Source organism: Pteropus alecto, unplaced genomic scaffold (assembly GCF_000325575.1).
Source record: "Pteropus alecto unplaced genomic scaffold, ASM32557v1 scaffold194, whole genome shotgun sequence".
Taxonomy (NCBI): domain Eukaryota; kingdom Metazoa; phylum Chordata; class Mammalia; order Chiroptera; family Pteropodidae; genus Pteropus; species Pteropus alecto.
Genome location: NW_006436281.1, coordinates 991256 through 1017077, shown reverse-complemented (window position 1 = coordinate 1017077; position 25822 = coordinate 991256). Strand labels below are relative to the sequence as shown.

General features: G+C 54.7%; 1 protein-coding gene and 1 pseudogene across 1 annotated transcript in view; one reads left to right on the top strand and one right to left on the bottom strand.

The window, feature by feature from the left end:
* CLPTM1 (CLPTM1, transmembrane protein) overlaps positions 1-25822 on the bottom strand; it is a 27505-nt gene extending 1683 nt beyond the window's left edge. The window contains exons 1-12 of the mRNA XM_006911789.3: positions 25709-25822; positions 20037-20149; positions 13896-14019; positions 12749-12907; positions 10322-10439; positions 5268-5353; positions 4511-4631; positions 3673-3917; positions 2886-2979; positions 777-967; positions 433-528; positions 1-118 (exon numbers count right to left, since the gene is read on the bottom strand). Of these exons, the coding sequence (XP_006911851.1) occupies positions 1-118; positions 433-528; positions 777-967; positions 2886-2979; positions 3673-3917; positions 4511-4631; positions 5268-5353; positions 10322-10439; positions 12749-12907; positions 13896-14019; positions 20037-20149; positions 25709-25780 (1537 nt within the window). The 5' untranslated portion in view covers positions 25781-25822. The remainder of the gene's footprint in view (positions 119-432; positions 529-776; positions 968-2885; positions 2980-3672; positions 3918-4510; positions 4632-5267; positions 5354-10321; positions 10440-12748; positions 12908-13895; positions 14020-20036; positions 20150-25708) is intronic.
* On the top strand, positions 7833-7951 carry LOC112479689 (annotated as a pseudogene).

The following is a 25822-nucleotide window of genomic DNA, read 5'->3' as shown; positions in this document are numbered from 1 at the left end:
CATAGAGCATGCTGAGCACCCAGGAGTACCAGCCCTTGTGCTCCAGGTATAGGAGGCTGTAGACGGCATAGCAGCCCAGCAGTGGGAAGAGGATCCAGGACAGGTACCGAAACGCCATCTGTGGGGCACAGGGTGGGGCTGGGACCCGGCTCCTTGGGCCCCACCTGGCAGCCGTTCCTCATCCTCACCCACCCACACCTGGTCTGGCAGGTCGGCCTGGGGGAATTTCCAGGTGGCCCTGGGAACTTTGGATTCAGCTAGGAAGTATACATGGCAGGTGGGTGACACTAGAGGGTGTGACAGGCCATAAAGCGTGGGCCCGTCAGTCAACAGGCAGATGCCCTGCCCCTCCCCCCCTGCCCATACCCCAGTACCCCAGGAGTGTGTGGTGCTTGGAAACCTTCCCCACGGCCCAGTGTGGGGGACACTCACGTCATCATACACTTTGGTTGAGGACTCGACGTATGTGGACTTGTCTTTGAACGTTGGGCGGGGAAAGGGTCCTGCCACCTTGTGCTCCCGGTCCAGCTACAGACAGGGACGGAGGCCGTGGTCGGCTGCCATGCCGGGTCCCGCCCCTCATGCCTGTCCTTCCTCACCGTTCCTAATTCCCCTGCCCCATGTGACCCGAAAAATCCCCTGGTGTGAAAACCCCCTTGGTCTTGGGAGTGTGGCAGGCATTGGGAAACCCCCAGGGCCAGCTCCAGGGTCTGGCTGACTGGACAACCCCCCCCACCTCTGGTGGCCCCCGAAACAGCATGGCAGCCTGGCCTTACCCGGACATCCATGACCTTGGTGATCTTCCAAAGGTCGATGAGGACCCCGATGAAGACGCTGACCTGGACCACGAAGTTGGTCTCGTTGTCCAGGATGTAGAGGAGGACCACAAAAGACTGGAAGACGCCGAAGAAGACAGAGCGCACAGACAGGCCTTCCAGGGACTGCCGGCTGTTCCAGAACTGGATGTCTGTGTGCGAGAGTTGGGGGGAAGCAGGGAGGCTGAGCCAAGTGCCTCCTGTGGCTCCCTCAGGCCCCACCCTCCTCAGGCCCCTGGGGAGGTGCTGGGTAGGCCAAGGGGGAGGGGTGCACATGCCTCTCCGCTCCCATGTAAAGCCTCTGCTGGAGCACCGGATAGGCAGGACCTCTGCAGTCCTCACGCCCAACAACCCCCAGGGCGCAGTCCCTTGACTGGTGATGACCACCGCTGCCACATCCCAAGTGCTCACCACCCACCACCATTGCCACATCCCAAGTGCTCACCACCTGCCAGGTGCTAAGGGCCGTCAGAGAAGCCACTTCCCTGAGGCCTCAGAGCCTGGCCTGGCGGAATTTGGATGAAAGCTGGGTCTGTGTGACACCAGATCTAGGCTGTCCACCCTCGTGCCGGGCCACCTCCCCGGATGAGAAGACCTGGGACACACGCTTCAGGACCTCCTCCAGCCCACTGTCCCGAAACTGTGAGGAAGGGGCCCACAAACATCTGGGGTACGCGGAGGGGCCCCAGGCTCTGGTCTGAAACCGAAGCTCCTTCCACGGCTGCTGGACCCCGCCCAAGGGGCCCAGGTCAGCCCCTCTCTGAGCCCTGGTTGTCCTGTCAGCCACATGGAGGTAACAGCACTGTCTGACCCTGCCTGGCTGAGCGTCGAACACCTGCAGCCAGAGGAGGCCACCCCGCAAACGCCTGTCTTAGGGAGGCGTCGCCAGGCCCGAGGTCACAGAGGGCCAGCTTTGCACTCGGTGACAGGGCTGTGAACGCTGGCTATCCGCCCCGCCCTGGTTCTGATTCCAAAGCTCTCGAACACTCGGCAGGCTCCCGCTCAGACCCTGAGATTTGAAGGGACATTCACAGAATGCCCCCAATCCTGACCGGGAAGAACACACGTGGAGACGGGGTTCTGGCGAGGGGATCTGAGTCCTGCTCCAGACCAGGGAGGCAGCAAGCCTGGTGTAAAGTGGGGCCTGCCCAGGACCCAGACCCCTGCATGACCTGGGTGAGTGACCACCCTCTCTGTGCCTTTTTTATCAGGAAAAGAGGGACCCCAGCTGACCCAGCTCACTAGGTCTCTGTTCAGTTTTGATGTGACAATCTAGAATGGAATGCTCAGCCATGGCAATGTTGTCTTGATAATAATAACATCTGTCACTACCGCCACTTTCAGAAGTTGCGGAGCAGCAGGCCTCCTTTAGACTGGGTTCTGCAGGAAGGAATGAGTGGCTGGCAGGGCCTAGAGGATGAAGGTGGGTGCTGAGCTGGCCGCCTGGGTCCGAATCCTGGCTCTGCCCGTTGGGAGCTGTGTGACTGCAGGCAAGTTACCTAACTTCCCTGAGCCCCTGCTTCCTCGCCATGAGCGTAGGGGTAACGACGAGCTTCCTGACGGGGCTGTGACTACGGGGACTCAACGAGCTCACTGGAGGCGGCCCGCAGAACAGTGCCTGGCATGTGACCAGTAGCCCTCAAACCCTGGCCATCACCACTGTTGGTCTTTGGAACCTAGGGGCCTTCTGAGGACAGGGCTGTCACCTTCCCATTCAGGTGGGCCCCACCCACCCAGCTCTGAGGGACCTTCCCCAGTGGGCAGCCTGCTGGGCAGGGTGACGGGAGCAGCTCTGGGGCTTCCCTGCTCCTGGCCTTGGAGTTCCCCGGCCCGGCCCCTCCCCCGGCACAATGCCTAGTGGATGGGAGTTTCTGGACTGGGAGTTTTGGGGCCATCGCCCTCACCAGTTCACTAAACCTCTGGAGAGGGGCTGAGAGACCCAAGGTAGGGGGAGGACCTAGGCGGAAGGAGGAGAAAAGGTAGGGGGCAGGCCCTATCCCCCCGCCAGGCACCCTCCCGTCCCCTGCCCACCCCCACAGCCTCTCATAGACCCCAGGGTCCCGCCCCTACCATTCTTGAAGGCCAGGAACTCAAAGACACTGTGGACGATGGACACGATGATGGTGAGCGCCAGCAGGTAGGGGTTGGTCTCTAGGAGGGCAACCTGGGGGGGAGGGGCCCGTGAGCACTGCCGTGCCCTCGCCAGGGCACTGACCGACCCAGCACCTGCATTAGCCCACCCCTCTCTCCTCCTGGACCCCGAGAGGACCTGCTGATATTCTCTACAGACCCGACCCCTGGGCTTCCCAGAGGGAGAGCATGCACTGGCCGGGAGGGAAGCGCGTGAGAGAGAGGCAAGTGGAGAGGCAGGCTAGCGATGCGGAGAGAGATGGCGAGACAGAGACAGCGACGGGGAGAGAGGCGGCGTGACCGAGAGGACAGTCAGAGAGGAGCCCAACGCGGACGACAGCCCCAGGCAGGCACGGCCGAGTCTCAACATCACAGACACAGGCAGAGAAGGAGGGAGATACCAGGCAGTTGTCAAGGACACAAGTGACAGGGAGCAGAGTCAGAGCCCGAAGTCTGGGAGAAACGAGCTATGGGACAGAAGCAGGCAGGGGCAGGACCGGACCTAGAGGGCCTGGCCGGGAGGACAGAAAAGCCGCGGCAAAGAGGACCGCAGAAGCCTTGGAGACGCGATCCCCAGGGGCAGCCAGGGCTGAAGGCAGGGAGGGAGCCTGAGAGGTTGTGAAACCGGGCAAGGGAGCCAAAGGTCCCCGGTCCTCCGGCTGGCCTACTTCCCCTTCCCGTCCCGTAGCCCAGGAGGGCGCTGGGAAGCCCCCGGCCCCCGCCTCACCTTCACGGAGTCTTGCTCCTCGTCTGACTGCTCGTACAGCTCGTCACCCAGGAAGTTCCAGGGTGACTTGGTGCTCTGGGCGGCGTAGAGCTGCCAGCGCCAGAGCGAGAGCGGGCAGAAGGAAACGCGGAGCGGGAGGCTGGCCAGGCTCTCGTTGATGGGGTAGTAGTCCTTCTGCAGGTTCCAGTAGTCGTTGAAGTAGATGATGGGGTAGTAGTCGCCGCTCACGGCATCGAACTTCACGTCTGCAGGCGCAAAGGGCAGGGCGCCGCTCAGCCTGGGCTGGCATCGCAGGTACCGTGAGGGTGGAGAGACCCCTCAGGCCTCCCAGGACAAAGGCGGCAAATTGAGATGGGACCCCCTGACAGAGACTGGAAGGTGGGACATTTTTCAGGTGCACCATGAGGAGGTGAAGGGCCGTTTGACCCCCGTGAAGGGGACAGGGCAGGAATAGCCAGGCAAGCCCCAATGAAGGGGACGATTCTGGCTCAGCTCCAGCCCACGGCTGCCCCATGGGTGACCACACGTCAGGGTTTTGTCAAAGAAGTCGGAAATCTGGGTTTTTAATAGATGCTGCCCCAATTTTAAAAGTCAGCAACTGATGCATATTTTTTGAAAACAGACTGTGGGCTGTGGGAGCCGTGTCCGCAGACCGGTTTTGGCATACTGGGTGGTCAGTGCTGGAGTCACAGCGGGTATGCGAGGGAGGAAGGGAGGGTTTAGGAGGGGAGGGGCAGGGCGGGGAGCTTGGGAGATAAAGACCCAGCCCAGAGGAGACCCAGGAGACCCAGGAGACCAGGCTGTGGCTTGGTCAGGAGCCCGGGGGCTGGGGACCTACACTGGTCCAGCGGCGGGGGCACGCTGCCCTTCACCCACGGCGTGTGGTCGTCCACGATGTTGATGGTGATGTTGGGGTGCCAGTGGGAGATGACCTCCACAGGCCCATAGTCCTCAGCCCTCTGAGGGAAGAATGGAGGGGGTAGGGCTCAGAGGCACCTGTTCACTTCCTCAAGGGCCCCCGTGACAATTGCGACAGCAGAAGAGCGACCGCCACAGCGACCCAGCTGGCCCCAAGCCCGCCCTTACAGCAGACCCTGCGACCCCGGACCCCGAGCCGCCTGACGGAGCAGAAAGCCTGGGCCTGCACATCGGATGGAACTGCATGCCGGGTGGCAGAGCCGGCACCACGTGCGGCCTGCACACTCAGGGACCTCCTGCCTGGGACCTCCTTGCAGGGAGAGGAAGGCTCTTGGCCCCCAGCCAGCCAGGGAGAATTCCCATGGGAGCCCGGTTATCGGTCCCTACTCTGTGTCCGGCCGAGCCTGGGCTGGGGGCCTGGATGCCTGGGTGTGAATCCCACCGTGCCACTTCCTGGCAATGACACTCGGGCAAGTCTCCCCATCTGACAATGGGAACAGCGATGGGACCCACCCTCCCCCGGAACTCTCCCAACTCTCTGAGAGGAAGCTCTGCTTCTTAACCATTTCCAGAGAGGGAAACTGAGGCTCAGAGAGGCGAGGAGGCTTGACCGAGTCGAGTCCACAGCAGCACGGTGGGGGGCCAGATGAGCGCCCACGGCGGCCCCTCGGGTTTACCTTGATCATTTCCGGGTCGGCTTCCGTCTCTCCCGTCAGCAGGTTCTTGGTTTTCTGGAATCGCCGGCGCTTGTATTTGTTGATCACTGCGGGAAGGGGCAGGGACAGGGGAGAGGGAGTGGACATAAGACCTGCTGGCCCCTGGTGGAGCCAGACCTCTGCCACCAAAAGCTGCCCACCGGTCTCCCGGCTCCCACTCTTCCATCTGCCACCTGGTGACAGCGGTGGCCAGCAGGCCTGAGCTGCCTGCCTTCTCAAGCCTCAGCGGCCTCGCTTTCCCCGTCTTTGCAGTGATACCAACAGCCACCAAACGGCTCCGGGCAGAAACATGGAGTCTTCTGGCTCCAGAATCTGCTGTGTTCATTCCATCCTGCCTATCCTGAGGACGCCCCCTCCAGCACATGCTTCCACTCCAACCACAGCTGCCACCTCCAGGGCCCCACACTGAGCCACACCAAGTCCCCCTCCCGGGCGACTACAGTCCCCTTCTCACCGGCCTGCTGGCGGAGCCCGTGCCTCCATCTGGCTTCTCTGCAGGGCAGCCGAAAACTCTTAAACCAACTGTCTGATTGCGCCCTCCCGCTGCTTCCGAAGCCCAGAGGTTCCCACTGCTCGAGCAGGGGAACTGTTATGCTCACGCCCACCCCCTGCAGCCTCACCCCAGCCACCTTCGCCCACCTCACCCCTCTCTCCTCAAATGTGCCAGCCTGGGGCCTTCAGATGCGCTGCTCCGTCCCCCTGACCCGTATCCACCACGGCTGGAACCTTCCTGGTTGGCTCCTTCTCACTCTCGAGTCCCTGGTTAAATGACCCCCTTCCACAGGATGTCCGTGCCCACCCCGCCCAAGGAGGCTCCCCAGACATGTTCCCCCCCGTATTTCCTTCACAGCTCTCCATCACTGCCAATTTACTTGTTTGCTGTCTGTCCCCTCAACCCAGGAGGGTTTGCTTTGGACACTGGCGTACCCCCTGCACAGGTGCCCAGTGACAACTAGTAGAATAGGTGAACGTAAACAGGCTGGCTGGGGACAGTTCCAGAGAAGGCCCGGAGCCACCAGTGTGAGAAATACTTTGGGACTCTACACCTCCAGCAGGAGTGGACCTCACTTCCTCTTGGGGAGGCCAGGCTCTCTGCCCCCTGAACCGCGATCTCCCCACGACCCTGCCTGGGTACTCTTCAGCTCTGCCTTATGCAGGACAATATGCAGACTGCCCCTCCTGTGACTTCTCCATCCTGCCCCCAAAGGCCAGGAGAGATGTGAAAATGGGAGAGGGAACTGGCAAAAAGGAGGACTCAGGAGTCACATCCTGGCCCTGTGTCCCATGAGCTGAGGGACGCTGGTGAGCTACGTCATTTCCCTGGGCCCCAGTCCCTTTTCTGGAAAATGATGCTAAAATCCCCACCACTTCTTGGTAGGACCACTGTAAACTCTCTGCTCTTCAGAGCCCAGCCAGGCGGAGCATCCCTGCACGACGCATTTACACAAACCACAGAGTATAGATCCCTCCCACCCATCCAGAGCCAAGACCCCGTGTACACATTCATGTTCAAAAACACTCCAGGAACGGACTTAGGGCTTCGGCCCAGGACCTGCTGCTCTTACTGCTAACAATAAGCCCACCCCTTACTTCTATCACTATTAACACATTTGAGATCTCGCCCCCATGACCAGGGGGAGCAGGAAACAAGCAAGGGTGGGCAATCTGAAGAATGAATCCTAGGGGACATGCTCGCTGCTGTTCCACACCCAGGAGGGGCTGTCCAGGGGAGGGAGGAGCTGTGTCTGCCGGGACCCAGGGGCCTGGAGGACGGGGTGCAGGAGACTTTGGCTCTGGTGGAGAACATTCTACAACCTGGCAGGACCTGGATGAGATTATAATATAAAAACAGACCTGGCTTCTGTGAGGAGGAAAGAGCCCTCTTTCCTCAACGTTAAAGATTCTAGAGCTGCACCAGCCAAGGCAGTGGCTGCCAGCTACGTGAGGATAGTGGGCAGTGACAACCGGCTGACCCAAATGGAGATGTGTTGGGAGCGGAAAACACACACCGGATTTTGAAACTTAGTGCAGAAGAAGAAAAAGAAGGTAAGATAATTTCATTAATTTTTATACTGATTACATGTTGAAATGACAATGTGTTGACTTTAATAAAATTATTATTAACGTTAACTTCATGGTTTCTTTTAGTTTATTTATTTTTTCATGTGGCCACTAGAAAACTTAAAATGATTCTGGCTGGCACTATGTCTCTAGGATGCCGTGCTGCTCTAAAGTACTGATTGCTGGCCCTTTGGGGACAAGGGGGGCTCCTCTGCTCTCACTCATGCTCTGCCCTGGAGTTGGCGGGTGGCCAGCTCCAAGGGGTCCCGGCTATGAGGCAAGCCTGAGTGATCTTGATTCTGGTGGGCTTTCCAGGTCCACTAGCTGTAAATTGTTTTGCAGACAATGCCGACATCTGTCACAGTGACCAGAAACACTACCTGGCCACACAGCGACACAGATCACGTTCGCCTAAGATAAAACCACAAAATACTGGCACTGATGGAGATAAAGAAGATGCACGTGATGTACAGCCACGCGACCCTGAATGTGCCCGATCCCATCTGATCTCGGACGCTAAGCAGGGTCAGGCCTGGTTAGTACTTAGATGGGAGACCACCTAGGAAGACCAGGTGCTGTAGGTGTAAAAAACAGAAAAATATAAGGGATTGCAATCTGTGAGGTCCTTGCAATTTGTGAGGTCAACCAAGGGTGGCCTTTCCTAAAAAAAAAAAAAAAGAAGATGCACACGAGCAGCCACCCACCTGGGTCACATTCAAGGCAACCTCTGAAGCGTCAGGCACATGTACCCCAGACCCCTGACAAATCTCACTTCTGAGGACGTCTGTGGGGACAGCCCCTCAGCTCACAGTGCGCGGGTCATCACGCAGAGCACACTGCACACACACCCACCTAGAATAGTGTTCAGCACACATAGCAGGAGTTTTCCAAATCAGTTTTGGGGACCGGCATAGAGTCAACAACATTTTGTTTCATCCAGTGTAGATAATAACAAAAAAAAATTATTATCTTTTGGGATGTTTTTGTACCAAAAGAAGTAGAAAGACCTAACCCGCACGAACAGAAGTACATCTGTTACTGTGCCACACGAAACGGCCGATGGATTGTCACCAAATCCACAGGCAGAATAAAATAAACAAAATTCACAGGAGAGGAACAGAGCTTTCTGAGAAAGGCTTCTCCAGATCTGCTGAAACTCAAATATCGGGACAGATTCCTATGACTGCCAGTCAAGAAACAATGGACAAAGACACAAAGAGCGAGTAAAACATGCCAAGACTCATTAATTTCAAGGAAAACAAGAAGCTGGACAGGAAGGAAAAAATAAACTACTTTCGCTGTGTAGTTCAGATGTAAATAAGAGTCACACACTCCAAGTCACCTGAACGCTGAATATTAACTTAATCGAAATTATGTTCCTGTGTTGGGATTTCCTCTTCCAGAGTAGGAGGTCAAGACATAGTATCTAAAACCGAAAAACCAAGTAATTGTGCTATCTTGTTGTTGGATGCTTTGGGGATTAAGCAGCAGAGGAAATGCCTAAATGAACTTGAAAGCAGCTGCCTTTGGGGGATGGGAACCGGGGGCGGGGGAGAAGGAGGAACAGGAGACTTATGAGTTTCATTATTTTGTTGATTATTTGAATTTTAAACCACATACAGTTGACCCTTGAACAAGGGTTTGAATTGAGAAAGTCCCCTTCTATGTGGATTTTTAAAAATAAATACCTGTATTGTTTTTGATCCGTAAGGGGGAGGGCCGACAGTGTGCACTGACCTACGCCATTTTATATATGGGACCCGAGCATCCATGGATTTTGGGAGCCAACGATACCGAGGTCCCTGTAGATACCGAGGGACAACTAAGTTTTGGGGAAATAAAAAATTATACGTGCATTTTCAACTGTGCAGAGGGCTGTCACACCACCAACCCCTGCATTGTTCAAACATCAACAGTACTTGGAACAAGAGATTAAAAATATTTTTAAGATACCCTGGGCAGATAAAACCTGTTTCAATATAAGGTTGTTACAAATGGCCAGCCTGACCCAGGGCTTCCTGAGGATCACTCACAGTCCCAGGGGTTTGTCCATCTGATTGAGATTCCCCAGCCAGTGGTCAGCGAGAACGAGAATGGAGGACCTTATCCAGTGCCAGGGCCCTCGGCACCTGGCCTCTGAAAATGCAGGGGACTGCTCGGAGGTGTGTGTCCGGGAACGAGCGTTCACAGCACAGCTATGCAGGACCTGTGCAAATGGGCCACCTGGGAGCCAGGCACTGTCCCAAAAGACACCCTAAGGACAGTGCATACGTGCACCACCCATTCACACAGGCTGAGTTGACACATGCGATCAGAGCTCACGCTGGATGAAAAAAGTCTCAAAGCTCCTCCCTTCTCCCTCTGCTCATTCAATCAATCCATCGTCCATTCACAGACTATTCTAAAGCAGGGGTCCCCAACCCCTGGGCCACAGACCGGTACCGGTCCATGGCCTGTTAGGAACCGGGCTGCCCACAGGAGGTGAGCAGCGGGTAAGCCAGCGAAGCTTCACATGTACTTGCAGCCGCTCCCCAGCGCCAGCATCATGGCCTCAGCTCCACCTCAGATCATCAGGCATTAGATTCTCATAGGAGCATCAGACCCTGCTGCCACAAAGGTTGGGGACTGCAGTTCTAGAGTGTCAGTCACTCTATCGCCTAGTCACAGACTATCCTTAGGCATCGACTTCTACCAGGCCCAGTACTGCGCACCAGCCGGCCCCATCACCTCCCCTTCAACAGCCCTCTGTCCAGCTGCTCTTCCTAAGCCCACTGACCTCCCATCTGCGCGAGAGGTGTCCACAGAGGCCCCATGTGCAGCCCGTCAATCCGGGGCTCCCGGGGCTCAGGACTCCCGCCTGCCCTTGTGGACCTGGGGTGAGAGGCCCTGCACCACCAGCAGTGTCCAGGCTGCCGGAGCCTAGATTGGAGGTCTGGGCTGCGGGGCTGACTTACTCCGAGACATGTGGACAGTGGCGAGCCGACGGTACAGGGCCTTCTGCCGGGGGTCTGGGTGGAAGCCACTCTTGGTAAAGTAGACGTGGATGTAGATGGAGCCATTCTGCTGGACGCTCTGCAAGGGGGCAGACAGGGAGAAGGGACCGCTGTAGCCTCTGCCAACACACACCCCAGCGGCTTCCCCGCCCTGTTCTCAGGCCGGCAGGCAGTGAAGGTGAGTGGTTAAGAGCCAAACACTGGAGTCAGACAGACACTCAGGTTCGGATCCCAGCTCCGGCATGCCATGGTGTGTGGCCTTGGGCTTCCCGTCGCTGACCTCAGTGCCCACCAGCAGGATGCAGGTCGTCAGGGCTGAAGGCCTAGCAGTACCGTCGGGATCACCCCAGAGCACCCAGCGAGTCAGCCGGGAACACAGTAGGAGCTCAAGGAATGTCAGCGACCTTAGTTCATTCAACAGTCAAACAGCAGGGCCCGGACCTTGCTCTGAGCACTTCGAATGGTAACTGCCCAGCCCAGCGGGTTCTCATTCCTAAACATGCCAAGACCTCACCCCCACCTCCCACGCAAGCCGACTGGGGCTTAGGCAGAGGGTTACGAGACGCACAGTGAGTGAGTGGATCCGAACCCCGTCTGCGGGCTCTGGGCAGCTCTGCCTGTCGCCATCTGCGTCCCGCCTCTCTGCCCGTACCTCTACCCCTATCTCCTGCCTGAGAGCGGGGACTATGCTCACTCCCAGCAGACACAGATGGGGACACTGATGAGGGGCACGGGTGGGTGGTGAGGGCGCACCTGAGCCCCCCGCCTGACCTTCCTGTGGAGATGGGACTCGGTTGGCCACGCCGCACCCTCCTCACTTCCCTGCCTTTAGAGTCCACCTCTGCATTCATCGCTTTTTTATATTTCGTGCTGTTTTAACATCTCGGTGGACCCAGCTGGCTAAGTAGAAAATGGCCCTGCAGGGCTAATTCCCGGAGATGAAAAACAACTCGCCTGCCATGCAACACGTCTCTTATACGCAAACCAACTGACCCCAGGTCTATAGCCCTATCCCCTACTTCATCTGCCTCACACATCTAGCTGCCCTCAGTCACCCAGGGCATGTACCAGAAATCTAGAGACCAGACTAGCCAGTCCCAGGCCATTTCCACTGCCCCACCTCATCTTGCCCACAGAAGCCCCAATGAAGCAGGTGACCTAGGCGCCCCCGCTCCTTCTGCTCCTGCTCGAACCCCATGTGGCCCTGTGTGGCGTGGCGGGCCCCCTCCTCTCGGGAAATGTAAGCAATGAATTCTTCTTTCAGTGGCACTGGACTCTCTGTGTGCTCACTCGGTCACCTCCATAAATTAAAATCAGGTACAACTGAGACACCCTCCTACCCGAAAGCTGGGAAGGATGGTCAGGTGCCAGTGCTTGAGGGCAGCCCTCGCTGTCCAGCTTGCTCCCCCCACCCCGGGCTCACCAGGACCTGGGCGGGCCCCAAGGGCTGGGCGTGAGTAGGTGGGAGGCACCTTTCAGCACGGATGAGCCCATCTGCCTCAGAAGACTGCCACCACACCCTGTGTCCAGCCACCCCGAAAGACCAAGAGAGACAGGCAGAGCAGACGTGTCCCTTCTACCCCCCGAGATCTGCTAGGAAGAAATGAATGAGGGCAGCATCCCCAAGGAGATGTCAACTTCATTGAGTCATCAAATTAACTGACTATTCAGCATTCATTGATTCTGCACTCAGCCCTGTGCTGGGCAGAGCTGGGAACACAGCAGTGACGACAGTCCCAGCCTTACCCTCATAGGGCTCTCAGTCCCGTGGTGGGGACAGATCCATGTCCAGGTAATACCAACCCCCCAGAGTGGCCAGGGCTTGGGTGGGAGAGCCCAGAGGGGGTACCTGCCTGAGCCTGAGTGTCAGGAAGGGCTTCTCAAAGGGGGCAGGATTTGAACCTGGGGCTGCCAGGATCCAGAGCCAGACAGCCCGAGCTGAACTCTCTCACTAGCTGGGTGACCTTGGGGAAGTCACTTAACCTCTCTGTACCTTGGTGTTCTCATGAGTCAAATGGAGATAATGGTTCCCACTTCATAGGGTTGCTGGGAAGTTTGGAACAGCTGGTGGCCTGGCTTGGTACCCGGCATACAGCAAGCACTTAATCAATGCTGTTATTTTCAAACTGGGCCGCCTGACAAACTAGTGATGACGGGACACCCCCAAGGATGATCGCTAATCTCACTGGTTTAAACCATATGCAGATGTGGAGAGACCAGGGCCCAGAGACCTCGGGAACCTGCCGGTGGCCACACAGCACGTGCACCGAGGGCACTGCCAGGCTTGAAACCTACGCTCCAGGCTGTAGGACCGGGAGCTGGTTCAAGGTCAGGCCCGTCAGCGCGAGCCACGCAGCCCCGGGGCCAGGAATCGGCGGCTGTCCCCACCTGTGGGATGTCGAGCTCAGCGAAGTGCTCGTAGCAGCCGTCCGAGTTCTCGCCGCTAGTCCAGTCACCATACACAAGGTCGTGCTGCTCCCAGAAGAGGGCTGACGTGGCGTTGAAGTCCGTAAAGTGCTCGTGCTCTGAGATGTACACGTGCAGGTTCTGTTGGGAGGGGACAGGGGACTCAGGGCTGCTGAGGAGCCTCGGGAGGTTGACTAATAAGGAGGAGACGACAAGCCAGGGAAGCGCTCGGCGTACTAATGTGAGCAACTTTGTGGGAAGCAGCAGGGGTCAGCAAGGAGAAGAGTGGCAGCTTCTCTCACACCTCTACCACGTCTGTCCGGTCTGAGTCTGTGACGTCTATGAGCAAAAGAACTGAAGAATGGCCGGCCTGGCGGTAGGAATTTGGGGTTACGGAGGGTCAGCACCTCCCTGAATTATCCCCTCCCTTCTTGGCTTCCTGTGGCCCTCCTGCTCGGAGCGCTGTAGGCTTACGGATTAAGCACAGCCAAGGCCTGCGGGAGCATCGGCCGGCTACTGAGAACACAGCGTGTAGGCGGCTGGGCCTCCGAGAACTCCCTTTCTCAAGACGCCATGGCCATCTTTCTCCAGCGCCCTGAAGGCCTACTGACAAAGAACAGCCGAGAGTGGTCACCCTGCCAACTACAATCCCAGAGCTGCAGAGGACCACAGAGGTGGGGGGAGCTGGGATCACTGGGGTCTCAACACTTGCCGTGGGTGTCCCTGAACCCGGCCGCTCCGGGTCCTCCCTCAGCCCGTCTCTGCCCGGCTCCCCGCCTCTTCTCGGCCTCACCCTTCCTTTCCCTCCCCTGCGCACCTCCCTCTGTAACTGTGACAGTCTGAACGTACTTTTGAAATAAAAGATGCTAAGGACCCTGTTCAGATAGTTTTTAAACAACTGAGTGACTCCTTAGATGTCCCTCTTCCCCAGAGACGGCACCACCACAAAACCAAAAGAATTTACTTTTTCCTTACGGGTGTCACTTGAGCGACCGGTCCAGAATGCCTCATCCCTGGACCTGTTCACGAGCCTGACAGTGCCCAGGGACCGGGCCACTGCCCATGTCACTCCTCCGCACCCTCCCCCAAGCTCTCATCTCCCGTTTCTGGCTTCCCAGCCGGCGGTTACCATTAAAGTGTCTTTGGGGAACAGGTTGCGGCTGGCGACGCGCGGGGCTCCTCCGGGGCCCACCTGGTCCTGAGGGGCCTGCCCTCGGCGGAACCAGCTGCTGATGGCCCAGATGATGAAGATCCTGGGGAGAGAAGCAGGGCAGGTGGTGAGTTACAGCCTCTTCTTTCTGATGTGGCTCCACGTGACCGCCTTCTGACTCAGCACCTGCGAGGGCCTGACCCGGGGCTGGTGACCAAACTGGAGGGTCCCTGAAAAGGCAGTCACAGGGCTGGTGAGAAGACAAGGTGCCCCCAAGGCCATGACTGCAGAGAGACCCCGGATGCCACTGTTTGCTAGTGTGGGAATCTGGCACGGCCGTGGTCTCTACGTAGACCTCCCACGGCGTCCTCCGGGAGTTCCTGGTGGCCACAGGGCCTGGGACCCTCAAAAGCTGAGACCTGGGAACCCTAATGTGCCAGGCCCCTGGAACCCCAGAGTGAGACGATCCTAAGGATCTGGAATCCCAGCATTTTAGAGGCCCAGGGCCTTAGAGAGCAACATTTTAGAACTTCAACTTAAAAAATGGAACGGGAGAAGGTGGGTTCGTCCTGACTGCTAGCAGCAGCGGGTTAGGTTATTCGCACCAACTCTCCTGCTGGAAACGACTTGGAAAAGCTTAATAAAAATGAATACACTGAGAATATCAATATTAATAACATACATACAATTACATATCTTGATATAGCAAAAAGATATACTGCTCATATGTTATCTTTCACACATTTTTAATCAAGTTTACACACGAACCTACATAAATATGTCTTCTTAAAAGCACCGAAGATGGATGACTGAAGATTCACCAGGCAAAATCTGAAGAGAAGATTGGAACCCAAAGAAGTAAAGGGCTACCAGAAGCTTCTTTTTGTGAAAACTGAGGACATTTGCTAAGTACTTGGATAGGTGACAGAAAGAAATGCTAGCCCAGGGCTTACGCGAGGTAACCACAGGCCTACCCTACAAAAAGCCAAGGGACCACAGGGCTCCAGGCCCAGGACAAGGGGAAGTAGCCAGGGCCCGGCTCCCCAGGAGTCGCAAACCAGGTCGGCGTGGCCGAAGTTCGGGACCTGGCACAGGGAGACCCTGGATGGGTCACACCCCAGGCAGCCAGCAGAAGCGAAGCGAGTCCTCTCTAGAGAAAAATGTGTTCATCCTAGGCCTGAAATTATTCCTATAAATAATTTCCCAAGTATAATGATTAACACACAGCCAAAAGTAAGCCAGGTGCACAAGGACAAGAGACACTAGGAGTGAGAACCAGTGGAAAGCAAAATCGACGTTTAAACTCAGTGGAACGCTGAAGTTTCAGAATGTGTTATAAAACTCTGAGGGAGCTTCAGAAGTATCATACTCAGAATAACATGACAGAAAAAAACAAAAACGAAATGACTCTATCTCAGTTAAAATAACTGTTTTAAGAGTCAGTTTCTCAATTCACAAAACTAAATCAACCTAATATTACATGGTCTTCGAACTGTAACTGAACGGAAGGTATTTCCAGGATATGCTGTTAAAAAAAAAAAGGCCAGATGAAGGTAGGTACACAGATAGAGTCCATTTTTGGGTAACGAACTATATTAAAAAACAGCAAACCTGGGCTGGGGAGAGGGAGAAACGGGAGCGAGTGTTTAATGGGTCCAGAGTGTCAGCTGGGGAAGGTGAAAAAGTTCTGAGATGGATGGTGGTGAGGGCAGCACAATGGCACTGTCCACTCAAAATGGTCCGCTGTATGTTACATGTGTTCACCACGACAAAAGGCAAACAAACAAACAAACAAACAAACAAAACGCACCCAACCTGTATATGCAGAGAAAGGTATGAAATGATACACGTCAGACTTTAAAATGGATTCCTTTCGTTGGGGGAGCAGGGTAGAGGCAAGCAAAAACAGAACAAAAAACTTCAAAACGCGATACGGAAATTCTGCACAATAAAAACAGCACGCAGAATCAGTACGTAAAAGGATCGACACCGATACAGTAGCAGACCTCCTTTGTGCATTTCTTTCTGCATTTCTTTTTAATGAATAATATAAAAGCCCCCAAGCGAAACTGCAGCAGATCGATAGTTGTGCCCCAATATCCATCTTCCCCTTCTCCCTCAACAAGAAAACTTCTAAATTTCAGCTGAACCCCTTGGCCACCCAGAGCAAAGACGATTCTGGCCTCACTTACGGCTGGGTGTGGACACGGGGTGAAGTTTTGGTAATAAAATGGAAAAACAAATGTGTTATATTGGGCTTTTGGGAAATGTCCTTAAAGAGCAAAACATCCCTCTCCTTGACTTCATCTTCCCTCCTGGAATGTGGACGTGATGGCTAGATCTTCAGTAGCCATCTTAGGCCATGAGGATTATGGGCAACACCTAGCAATGGTAGAACAAAAAGCAGGAAGGGGTCTGGGTCACAGAAGACTGCAGAATCCTGGTCTCACGTCCAGACGGGTACGTGACAGAGAAATAAATATCGTATTAATTCAGGCCTCTCAGACACAGCAGCTATTTAATTATTAAATGAGAAAAGTACTTATTAATTACAGGTATAAAAGCTATGTAGCAAAGAAGTTAAATGCCCACCTCTAAGCAGCAAGACCTGGATCTGAAACCCAGCTCTGCCTGACACTGTGTGACCTTGGCAGATTCTTCTCTAGGCCTGTTTCCTCCACAGTCAAAATGGGGATAGAACGCTACCTACTTTGTAAGGTTGTTTACAAGCATTAAATGCATTGAGACACACATATGCAATGATACATATATCCTCTAAAATGGAGCCTGATACATACTCAGTAAGTAGAAGTGTTCGTTATTATTTTTATTTTCATTATAGGAAAAAGGCATACATAAAACTTTGGAATGGAAGAACAGTAGGAAGGAATTCTAGTGAGGGTGGGGTGCCTCCCTCCTGAGCCCTAAACCATAAGGACAGGATCAGATGCGAGGACTTGTCTCTGCCTGCAGAAGCCATGGAACCCCGAAGTCCGGGGTCTCAGGGGCCACGGCCCGGCTGAGCCATCCGCTGCCTCCCCAGGAGTCCCCAGGGCACATGGCTGGGGACGGTCTAGAACTGATATCTCTGGGGACCCCTCCACCTCCAAGAGAGGCTCCCGCTTGAGTGAATACACCAAGGGAGAGTTTGGGGGCAGGGACGTCCAAAGGCAGCTCTGTCCTGGCTTAGTGTGTGGCCTACGGGGGTCTACACCCCTCTATACTTCTGAGTCCCTTTGTGTAAAACAAGGCAGACTAGACCAGACTTTTTTAGGATTCTAGATCCCCAGCCCCGTGAAGAACATGCGTGTACCCATATTCCCACAGTTTTGGAGACTCTCTCAGATACCTCATGGACACTGCCCTCCATCCATGCATCCCAGGACAGAAAGCCCTGCCCAAGGATGCCAGGCCTACAGGAGACAAGCCCTCACCTAACGCTTTGCAACTTTACAGAGTAAGCAAATAAAAGAGACTAAATCCTCCCTCCCACCTCAAATAGGGTTAGGAAAAATTTTTAAAGATATGAAAAGATGTATAATGAAAACTCTCCCCTCAACCCCATTTACCCGCCCAGTTCCCACCCCCTCTCCAGGTGACCACTGGTGTAATCTGAGGATGTGCTAAGAACCACAGACTTTCTGCCCCCCAAAAAGGCCATTTCAGCGCAATCTCTTTGAAGCTTCAGGGAGTTCATACACGACTGAAAAAAAACCCTAAATTCTATTTTAATAACCCCAGATGAGACTCTGAACCAATGTTTAGCACTTCCCAGTTGTAAAGAAAGAGAAGGAAATTAGCCTCCGCCATGGCTGTATTAAAAATGCCCATCTGAAGGAAGTTCCTTTATGTACTGATGTGGAAACATTTCTAAGATATATTATTAATAAAAAAAAAAAATCAAAGTGCAGAACTGTGTAACATAAGGTACCGCTCATGTAAAAACAAAAGGAAAGATAAAAATAATCTTTATTCGTAGCTGCTTGAAGCACGAAAAAGAGAAACTGGTATATAAGAAAATTCTAAGTCCTATTGGACACGGAGTCGATGGGGAGGAGAATGGACAGAAGGGACAGAAGCCCCACAGCTGAAGAAGCTTGGGGTACATGTCAGGAATGACGTATGCATGTCCTGGCCAAAGAGCGCAGCTTCTCGGGGTCCCGTGTGACGCTCTCAGAGGACAGTAGGTAGACAGGTCTGTACTGAACTAGAAAGTGATCAGTGACTGCGCTGAGGATTATGGGCTATTTCTTGGCTGTTCCTCTTTATAATATATGCTCTAAGGTTTTTTGCTCTTTTTTTTTTTTTTAAACAGTGAACAAAAGCAATCTGAAAAGCAATCGTGGCCAGCTCTGAGCGTGTGCCAGCTCCTGTGCCCCAGCTGACATGCATTCTCATGGAATCCTTTTGATGATCTGTGAGCTAACGGTCGGGATTCCTCTCTGAGGTGGAAACTCAGGCACCAGGTCACACAGCTCAGAGGCGGGGAGCTGAGATGACAGAGCAGGCCTGTGCTCTCAAAGTCTGATGCTATCTGCCTCCCAAATTTCAGTAGCTGATCCCCTATATTGGGCAAGCGGGCTACTCATTTTTTTTCTATTTTGAACAACCGTGAGCATCCTTACATATCGCACTTACGGCCAGTTACGAGCATGTTTATGGGATGACCACCAATACGTTGTACTTTTTTGTTACTTTCTTTATACTCTTCCGTACTGTTTGAATTGTTTTATTTTGTACAATAAGCATAAATTATTTATAAGTTTAGGGGGACACAACTAAAAAGATAGCAAGGAAGAGATGAGTCGTTGCTGCCTCCCAAAACCACTGTCCCGTTCTTCCTCGGTAATAGAACTCCTGCTTTTCGGCAGGGTGCTCGGTTTCCCAAAATAAAGACCACACTTCCCAGGCCCCCTTGCATCTGGCCATGGCCACGTAGGAACGTTCCAGCCAAGGGCATGGCTGTGTTAAACAACTGTGTCCTACAGTTCCTTGTAGCTGATAATAACTGCATGGCCTGGTCTCTTGACCATTTTGCAAAAACACCTCTTCAGCAAGAAAAGCAAATGGACTGTTACCAGGTCTAGGCGGGCAGAGACAGAACCCACGGTAGACCCACTCCAACCCCTATCCCCACCCCGGTTTCTCTCCGGGGCCCAGTCAGAGGCTGGGCTGAGAGAAGGCAGGCCCTGGGCTCCCACTGCCCAGGAATAACTGCATGAATCCACACACAAGAGGGTCCCCACCAGCCAGTCACGAAGGGACAGACTACACAACTCCACTTAAATGAGGTACCCGGAGCAGTCAAATTCAGAGACGGAAAGTAGAAATGTGGGTGCCAGGGGCTGGGGGGAGGGAGAAATGAGGAGTTAGTGTTTAATGGGGACAGAGTTATAGTTTGGGAAGAGAAAAAAGCTGTGGCGTTGGATGGTGGCGCTGCTTGTACAAAATGTGAATGTACTTTATGCCACTCGACGCTACACTTAAAAACAGCTAAAATGGTCAATTTTATGTAACATACATGTTGTGACTGAACTGTACCCCCCCAAAACTCATGGTGATGTCCTTGTCTTCATACCTCAGTGACTATATTTGGAGCGAGGGACTGTAAAGAGGTGATTAAGGCTAGGGGAGCTCCCTAGGGTGGACTCCAATGCAATAGGACTGGTGGAGGAGGTCGGGACACAGACACACGCAGGGGAAAGACCATGTGAAGACACAGGAAGACCGCTGTCTACAAGCCAAGGCGACAGGCCTCGGAAGAAACCAGACGAGCTGACACCTTGACCTTGGACTTCTAGCCTTCAGAATTGTGAGAAAATGAATTTCTGTCGTTTAAGCCACCCCGTCTGGGTTATTTGTTACAGCAGCCCTAGAATATTAATAATGTGGTATATTTTACCACATGAAAAAAAAAACTCTATCATACAGAAAAAACAAAAGGCTCTCTGCCACTCCATCAATATGGTAACTATGATTATCCTCGATGATTTTTTTCCTTACTTCTTTATGCTTTTCTTATTTGCACTTATCTTAGCCAAAAGGCCGAGAAATGATATGCTTTTCTCATTTTAACTTTTTTCAATGAACATGAACAAAACCAAAACCACGTTGGCTCACCTGAACAGCACGCCTTTGATGACCTGCCAGGCGTTGGGTGCTGGCTGGGGTGGTGGGTTCTGGGGCTGGGTCTCCGATGGCAGGTCCCTCCCGATGCTGCCATTGCTGGTCACCTGCAGAGGACAGAGGCCAGGGTGAGGAGAGAGGATGCAACCTGAGGCATAGTTGTGTTTTAGGTACCACCTTGGCACAGGGTGAGCACAGAGCAGACCTGGTCCAGCCTGGGGGGTCAGAGATAGGACATCAGAGCTGCAACCTAATATATAGCAAGTGGCCAGTGCAGAGGAGGCACTGAGGGAAGCAGCAGGTGCAGAAACAAAGGTGAGAGACATAGTCTGACTCTGAGGATTGTCCACTGCTCCCTGGGGCCAGAGCCCAGGATGTAAGGATGCCAAGAGGTGACGCTGGGGAACGTGGCAGATGGCAGATTCTGCAAGGCTTGGGTTTATCTGAAAGGTAAAGGTTTATCTGTGGCCGACCTTGTGCAGCACCCATCTCTCCTGGAGCTCCTGAACCAGCAGGTGAGATAGAGCATGCGCCACACTGTTGTGTGTGCACAGAGGTGCGTGCAGCAAACACAGCGCACACCGCCCTGGTGGCCAGAACCTGTGAACGTTCCCATGCGGCAGCCGGGCACACGGAGGCTCGGGGAGGTGAAGCCGCTCGTCTGCCTCACTCAGGAAGAACAGCAGCAGGATGACAAGGGGGCAGGCAGGCTGGGGCTTTCCGGAGGAAGACTCTTCACTCAGAAACAGAAGCTCGGAAGCAGAGAATTTCATGATATCAAATTTGAAGAGCCCAAGATGGGGAAATTCTTCCTCTCGTTGCACCTGCTAACCCTCCGGTCCTGCCCTCTTCCTTCCCACAGCTCTGTCCCCTCACCCTCAGCCTTTAAGAGGCAGGACCAGGACTGTCGTGGTCAGTCATGTGGGAGCATCACCCAGTCCAGGGCTGGCACGGAGCAGGGGCTCGGGAACACCTGTGGAATCAACAAGTGCTCCCTGAAGGGCTGGCCACGCACACCCCAGCCACCCAAATCCACCCCCTCTGGGGTCTCCGCCGTCCGGTCCTCTGCAATATCTTCTGCTGCTGGCTCCCAAAGCTCTGGGGAGCAGGGACAGAGACCCCACCCCCGGCCAGATGGGGCTGCCAGAGAGCTGAGGTCAGCGTCTGTTAGATGTGTCATTTGTCACCTACTGTCCCCTTCACCAGCAAGAGCTCTTCCCTATCATCTCCCAAAGTACAGGACAGCACTGTGGTAAGGGCGGAGACCCTGGGTCTGACAGACCGAGGCCGTGGGCCTGGTCCCACAGTCCCCGATGATGAGACCCTGGGCATGTCACTTCCCCTCTATGACCCAAGGGCCAGGCTATGAAAATACTGGTAAGTTCTATTCAGAAAAGATTTCCTTTGTGTGTTGAAAAAAATACTTCCTAAGCACCTACTGTGTGCCAGGCCCTGTGCTAGGCAGTGGGGCCGGTGGTGGCCATACAGCTCTGGGCCCCGCCTTCCCAGAGCTCAGGGTATAGAGCGAAGCACACCTGCAGAAAAAGCAGGAGAATTAAAAATAGTAAACAGGAAAAGTGCTCTGGAGAAAGCAAGCAGGGGGAGATGACAGCAACGGAGGTGGGGGACAGGGCCCTACTTTGAATTGGGGGGTCAGGGAGGCCTCCACGAGGCGCTGGGGAGAGGGAAAGGTTCAGGGCAGAAGTTGGCCGAGGGTCAGGCGAAATCAGACGGACATAGGGACCCCTCATTCACAGTTGGCCTGGCTCCTGGGAGCACTGGAGGGCCAAGCAAGGGTTTCCAGCAAGTCTGAGCTGATTCTGGATCAAGAAATGGAAGCTTGAGGCCAGGCCAGGATTTGAAAACACATCTGGCCGGCTCCTAGGTCTGTTCTCTTATCCCAAATAGTGGACGAATTGGCTGGAAACCCTCCCAGAGAAACGCAAATGAAAACCACCACGAGATGTCACTTCACTAGGATGACCATCATGAAAACGACGGACAGTCACAAGTGTTGGTGAGGGTACAGAGCAGCTGAAACGACTGCACACCACGGCTGGGAAAAATGGAGATGCCACTTTGACAACATGGTCGATGCTTAAAAAGTTAAACGTGCGCCGGCCATACAAAGCAGCAGTCCCATCCTGAGTCTCCACCCAAGGGAGACGGGGACACACGACCACACGAAAGATCACACGCAAACGTCCACAGCAGCACTGTTTACAATAGCCAGAGACAACCCAACTGCCTTTTGAGAAGGGAATGGACGGACTGTGATGTACGTACACGATGGAATATTACTGAGCAATAAAAAGAACACCGCCGGAGGCAGAGAGTGGCTACCGAAGGGACAGGGAATGTTCTGAGGGCGGGGAAGTGTACTGCACTGTAGTGCACCTGTACTGAACCACTGCACAGATGTACGAAAGCCATTCAACTCTCTACTGACAAAAGGCGACCATTACGGTATTTAAATCATACCTCGGGGACTAAAAAAAATAATAAAATAAAACAAGGGGACTCTCCTGCGGCTCCCATTTCCCCCGGAGCAAAGGCAAAGTCCTCCCCATGGCCCCAAGGCCTCGCCTGATCTGCCTCCTGCCACCTCTCTCCCCTCACCCCTCACTCGGCAGCTGCAGCCACACCAGCCTCCTGGCCGTTCCTCCCTTGCACTAGGCACCTCCCACCTCAGGGCCTTTGCACTGGCTGTTCCCTTTACTTGAAAGGCTTTTCCGCCATGTATCTGCGTGCCACCCTCCCTCGTCTCCTTCAAGTCTCTGTTCAAATGTCACCTCCTCAGAAAGGCCTTCCCAGACTACCCTGTTTAAACTGCAACCCCGCTATCCACTCCTCACTTCCAATGCCCCTCCTAGCTTTATCTCTGTTCATGGCACTGACTGCCATCTGACTCACTATGTATTTTCTTATTTATCTCCTTCACTGTAAGCCCCTGTCCATTCTTCTATCCTGAAACCCTCAAACAGAACGTGAGCTCCAAGAGGGCAGGGCTCTGGATCCCCAGCATTAGCATGGGGCCTAGCCGATAGTGGGGACTCAGTACGCATTAGCTCAATGGCGGAGCTGTGGGGCACGTATCTGAGCCGATGGCGAGAAGAGCAGGCTGGCTGGAGCAGGAGACTGCAGAGGCCTGTCTGGACCCCACAGGCCGCGGCAGGGTGGTGGACACAGCAGTGACTGAGACATAGGTCCTGCCCTTGTACCTGCATGTCCAACCTCATACTCAATCCCCAGGAAAACCCACTAAGGGGCCCAGGAAGTGGCTGAGACCATGAGCCTGGGCCGGGGCTGGGAGTGTGAAGACAGGCTTTCCAGCACGTCCTCAGCGAGCGCTTGGATCCGCCATGGGAATTCCACCTAGGCCCAGCCTCCGCCTCAAGTTCCATTCGTTCCACAAACACTGAGCATCTGCTCTGTGCCCGTCCTCAGCTGGGCAGTGCTGGAAACACAGTGACCAAGACAGTCCCAGTTCTGTCTTCCAGGGGCTCCCAGTCCAATGGAGAAGACAAAAAGACAGTGACAACCAGGAGTGGGCGGGGCTTGGGACGGGGAACCCAGGGGGCTGTGGGAGGGAATTCCACCTAGGCCCAGCCTCCGCCTCAAGTCCCATTCATTCCACAAACACTGAGCATCTGCTCTGTGCCCATCCTCAGCTGGGCAGTGCTGGAAACACAGTGATGACCAAGACAGTCCCAGTTCTGCCCTCCAGGGGCTCCCAGTCCAGTGGAGGAGACAGAAAGACAGTGACAACCAGGAGTGGGCGGGGCTTGGGACGGGGAACCCAGGGGGCTGTGGGAAGCCAGTCTGAGAAGGTCAGAGGGGGCTTTCTCAGCAAGGAAACATCTGAGATGTGCAGAATTAGTGAGGCTCGACCAGGTAAAGAAGGGAGAACCATGTGCAAAGGCTATGAGGAAGAGTCGGCAAGGCACACTCCTGGAAATCAAAGAGCTTCAGAGTGGCTGATGCTCTTTCCGTCGAGTTGCAATTTTGCACACGCAGGGGACATATGGCAACATTTGAAGACGTTTTTGGTTATCGCAACTGGGGAGGGATGTGTTCTATCGACATCTAGTGTGTAGAGGCCAAGGATGCTGCTAAACATCCCCAAATGCACAGGACAGCCCCTCACACTGAAGAATTATCCAACCCAAATGTCAACGGTGCTGAGGTGGAAAAATCCTAGTGTAGTCTGAAGAAAAATCAGACCATGTAAGCCCTTGATCTGCTAAAGAATTTGTACTTTATCCTGAGGGCAAAGAAATAAGTCTTGAAAGATTTTAAGCAGAGGTGGCACAAGAGAAAATGGGGGAGGGGGTATCTGTGAGCTCGGGGCAATCGGGGTGACCTGGGTCCTAGTCTCGCTGATCACCCCCACCACAGAAACTCAGAGGGGGAAAGACTCTCTTTCTGCAAGCCTGGGAAACCCCTGAAGACAGGGACCACTGCTAACTCAGCAAAACATTTCCTGATGCCACCCCCAGGCCAGGCCCCGGTTAAAGACGCCGAACCAGGTGTGCTGGGCTCTATCACACGAATCTTATCCTGGTGTCCTCCCAGGTGATATTATTTGCCCCTCCTCTTGGCAGCCTCAGTCCCTGGCATAGACTTCCGTCACCACCCTAGTCATCTAGGATTATAATTCTTCACGTGTCAGTCTTCTCTCCCACTCCACTGAAGCCAGGGACACGGCCATAGCCAACTTTGTGGCCCATCACATGCCTGACCCTCCTGTCCAACCCCTCCTTTTACCACTGGGGAAAAAGGGTCCAAAGAGAGAAAGGAACTAGCACAAGGTCACAGAGAAAATCAGCTTCGCTCTCCCCTCCCAGCTTGTGCTGCTCTCCCCTGTACTGCCTCCCACATGTCAGTGACATCTCAGTGGGTGGGTCGACAGCACCTCACTGTCACTCCATCCAATTCCCTAAATGCCTGAAAGGTGGCTGCCTGAACTAGCTAGTATGTACTGCACCCTCAGTTTAACTGAGGTGGCAATGGGTCAGAAGGCAGCAGCACCTGGACTGCTTCCGCCACAGGATTAGTTTACGATAAAAGCACACCCATCCCAGTCCTGATCACCCTGGGTCAGCAATGTCTGGTAACTGCTACACGGAACAGACCCCAAACCCGAACTGGGGGCTCTTCTCTAAGCGCCTTAGTCTCTCTGTTGCTTGGATTCCCATCTATAAAACGGGTCTGTCAGCCTGTGCCCTTCCCCACGACGATTACCTGACTTCCCCAGAGCTACAAAACTCCCAATTAACCAATTACTGCCCAAACGTCAGGCACTGCGAGAGAGACCTGAACGACAGACCACTCTAGGAACGGTCTCGGAGCCTGGAATCGCCGAGTCGAGAACCCAGGGCGCCTGGGTACTAGTCTGCGTCCCCTCCGCGCCACAGCCTCCGGCTCGAGCAGTGAGCCTGGTGCCCGCCCGGCGCGAGCGTGCAGGGAACCCGACGCGCAACGGGGTCCCGCTTCCCGCACTGTCCGGCCTCCTGGGCCGCCCGGCCCCGCCTGGGCCCGGTATTCAAGGTCCCTTTGGGCAAGGAGCCCCCAATGCACGGGATTCCGCGCGAAGGGGCAGGACACGCCCCGTGGGAGGCCGCCGGGTGGGGAAGAACCCCTCGGGCCCCTCTCGGCCTCCGTACCTGACCGGAGCCGCCTCCCCCGGCCGCCACCACGGCGCTGCCGGCCCCGTCCGCCTCCTGCGCCGCCGCCATCTTCCCGCTCCGGGTCCCCGCCCCCGCCGCCAGCACCGCCCC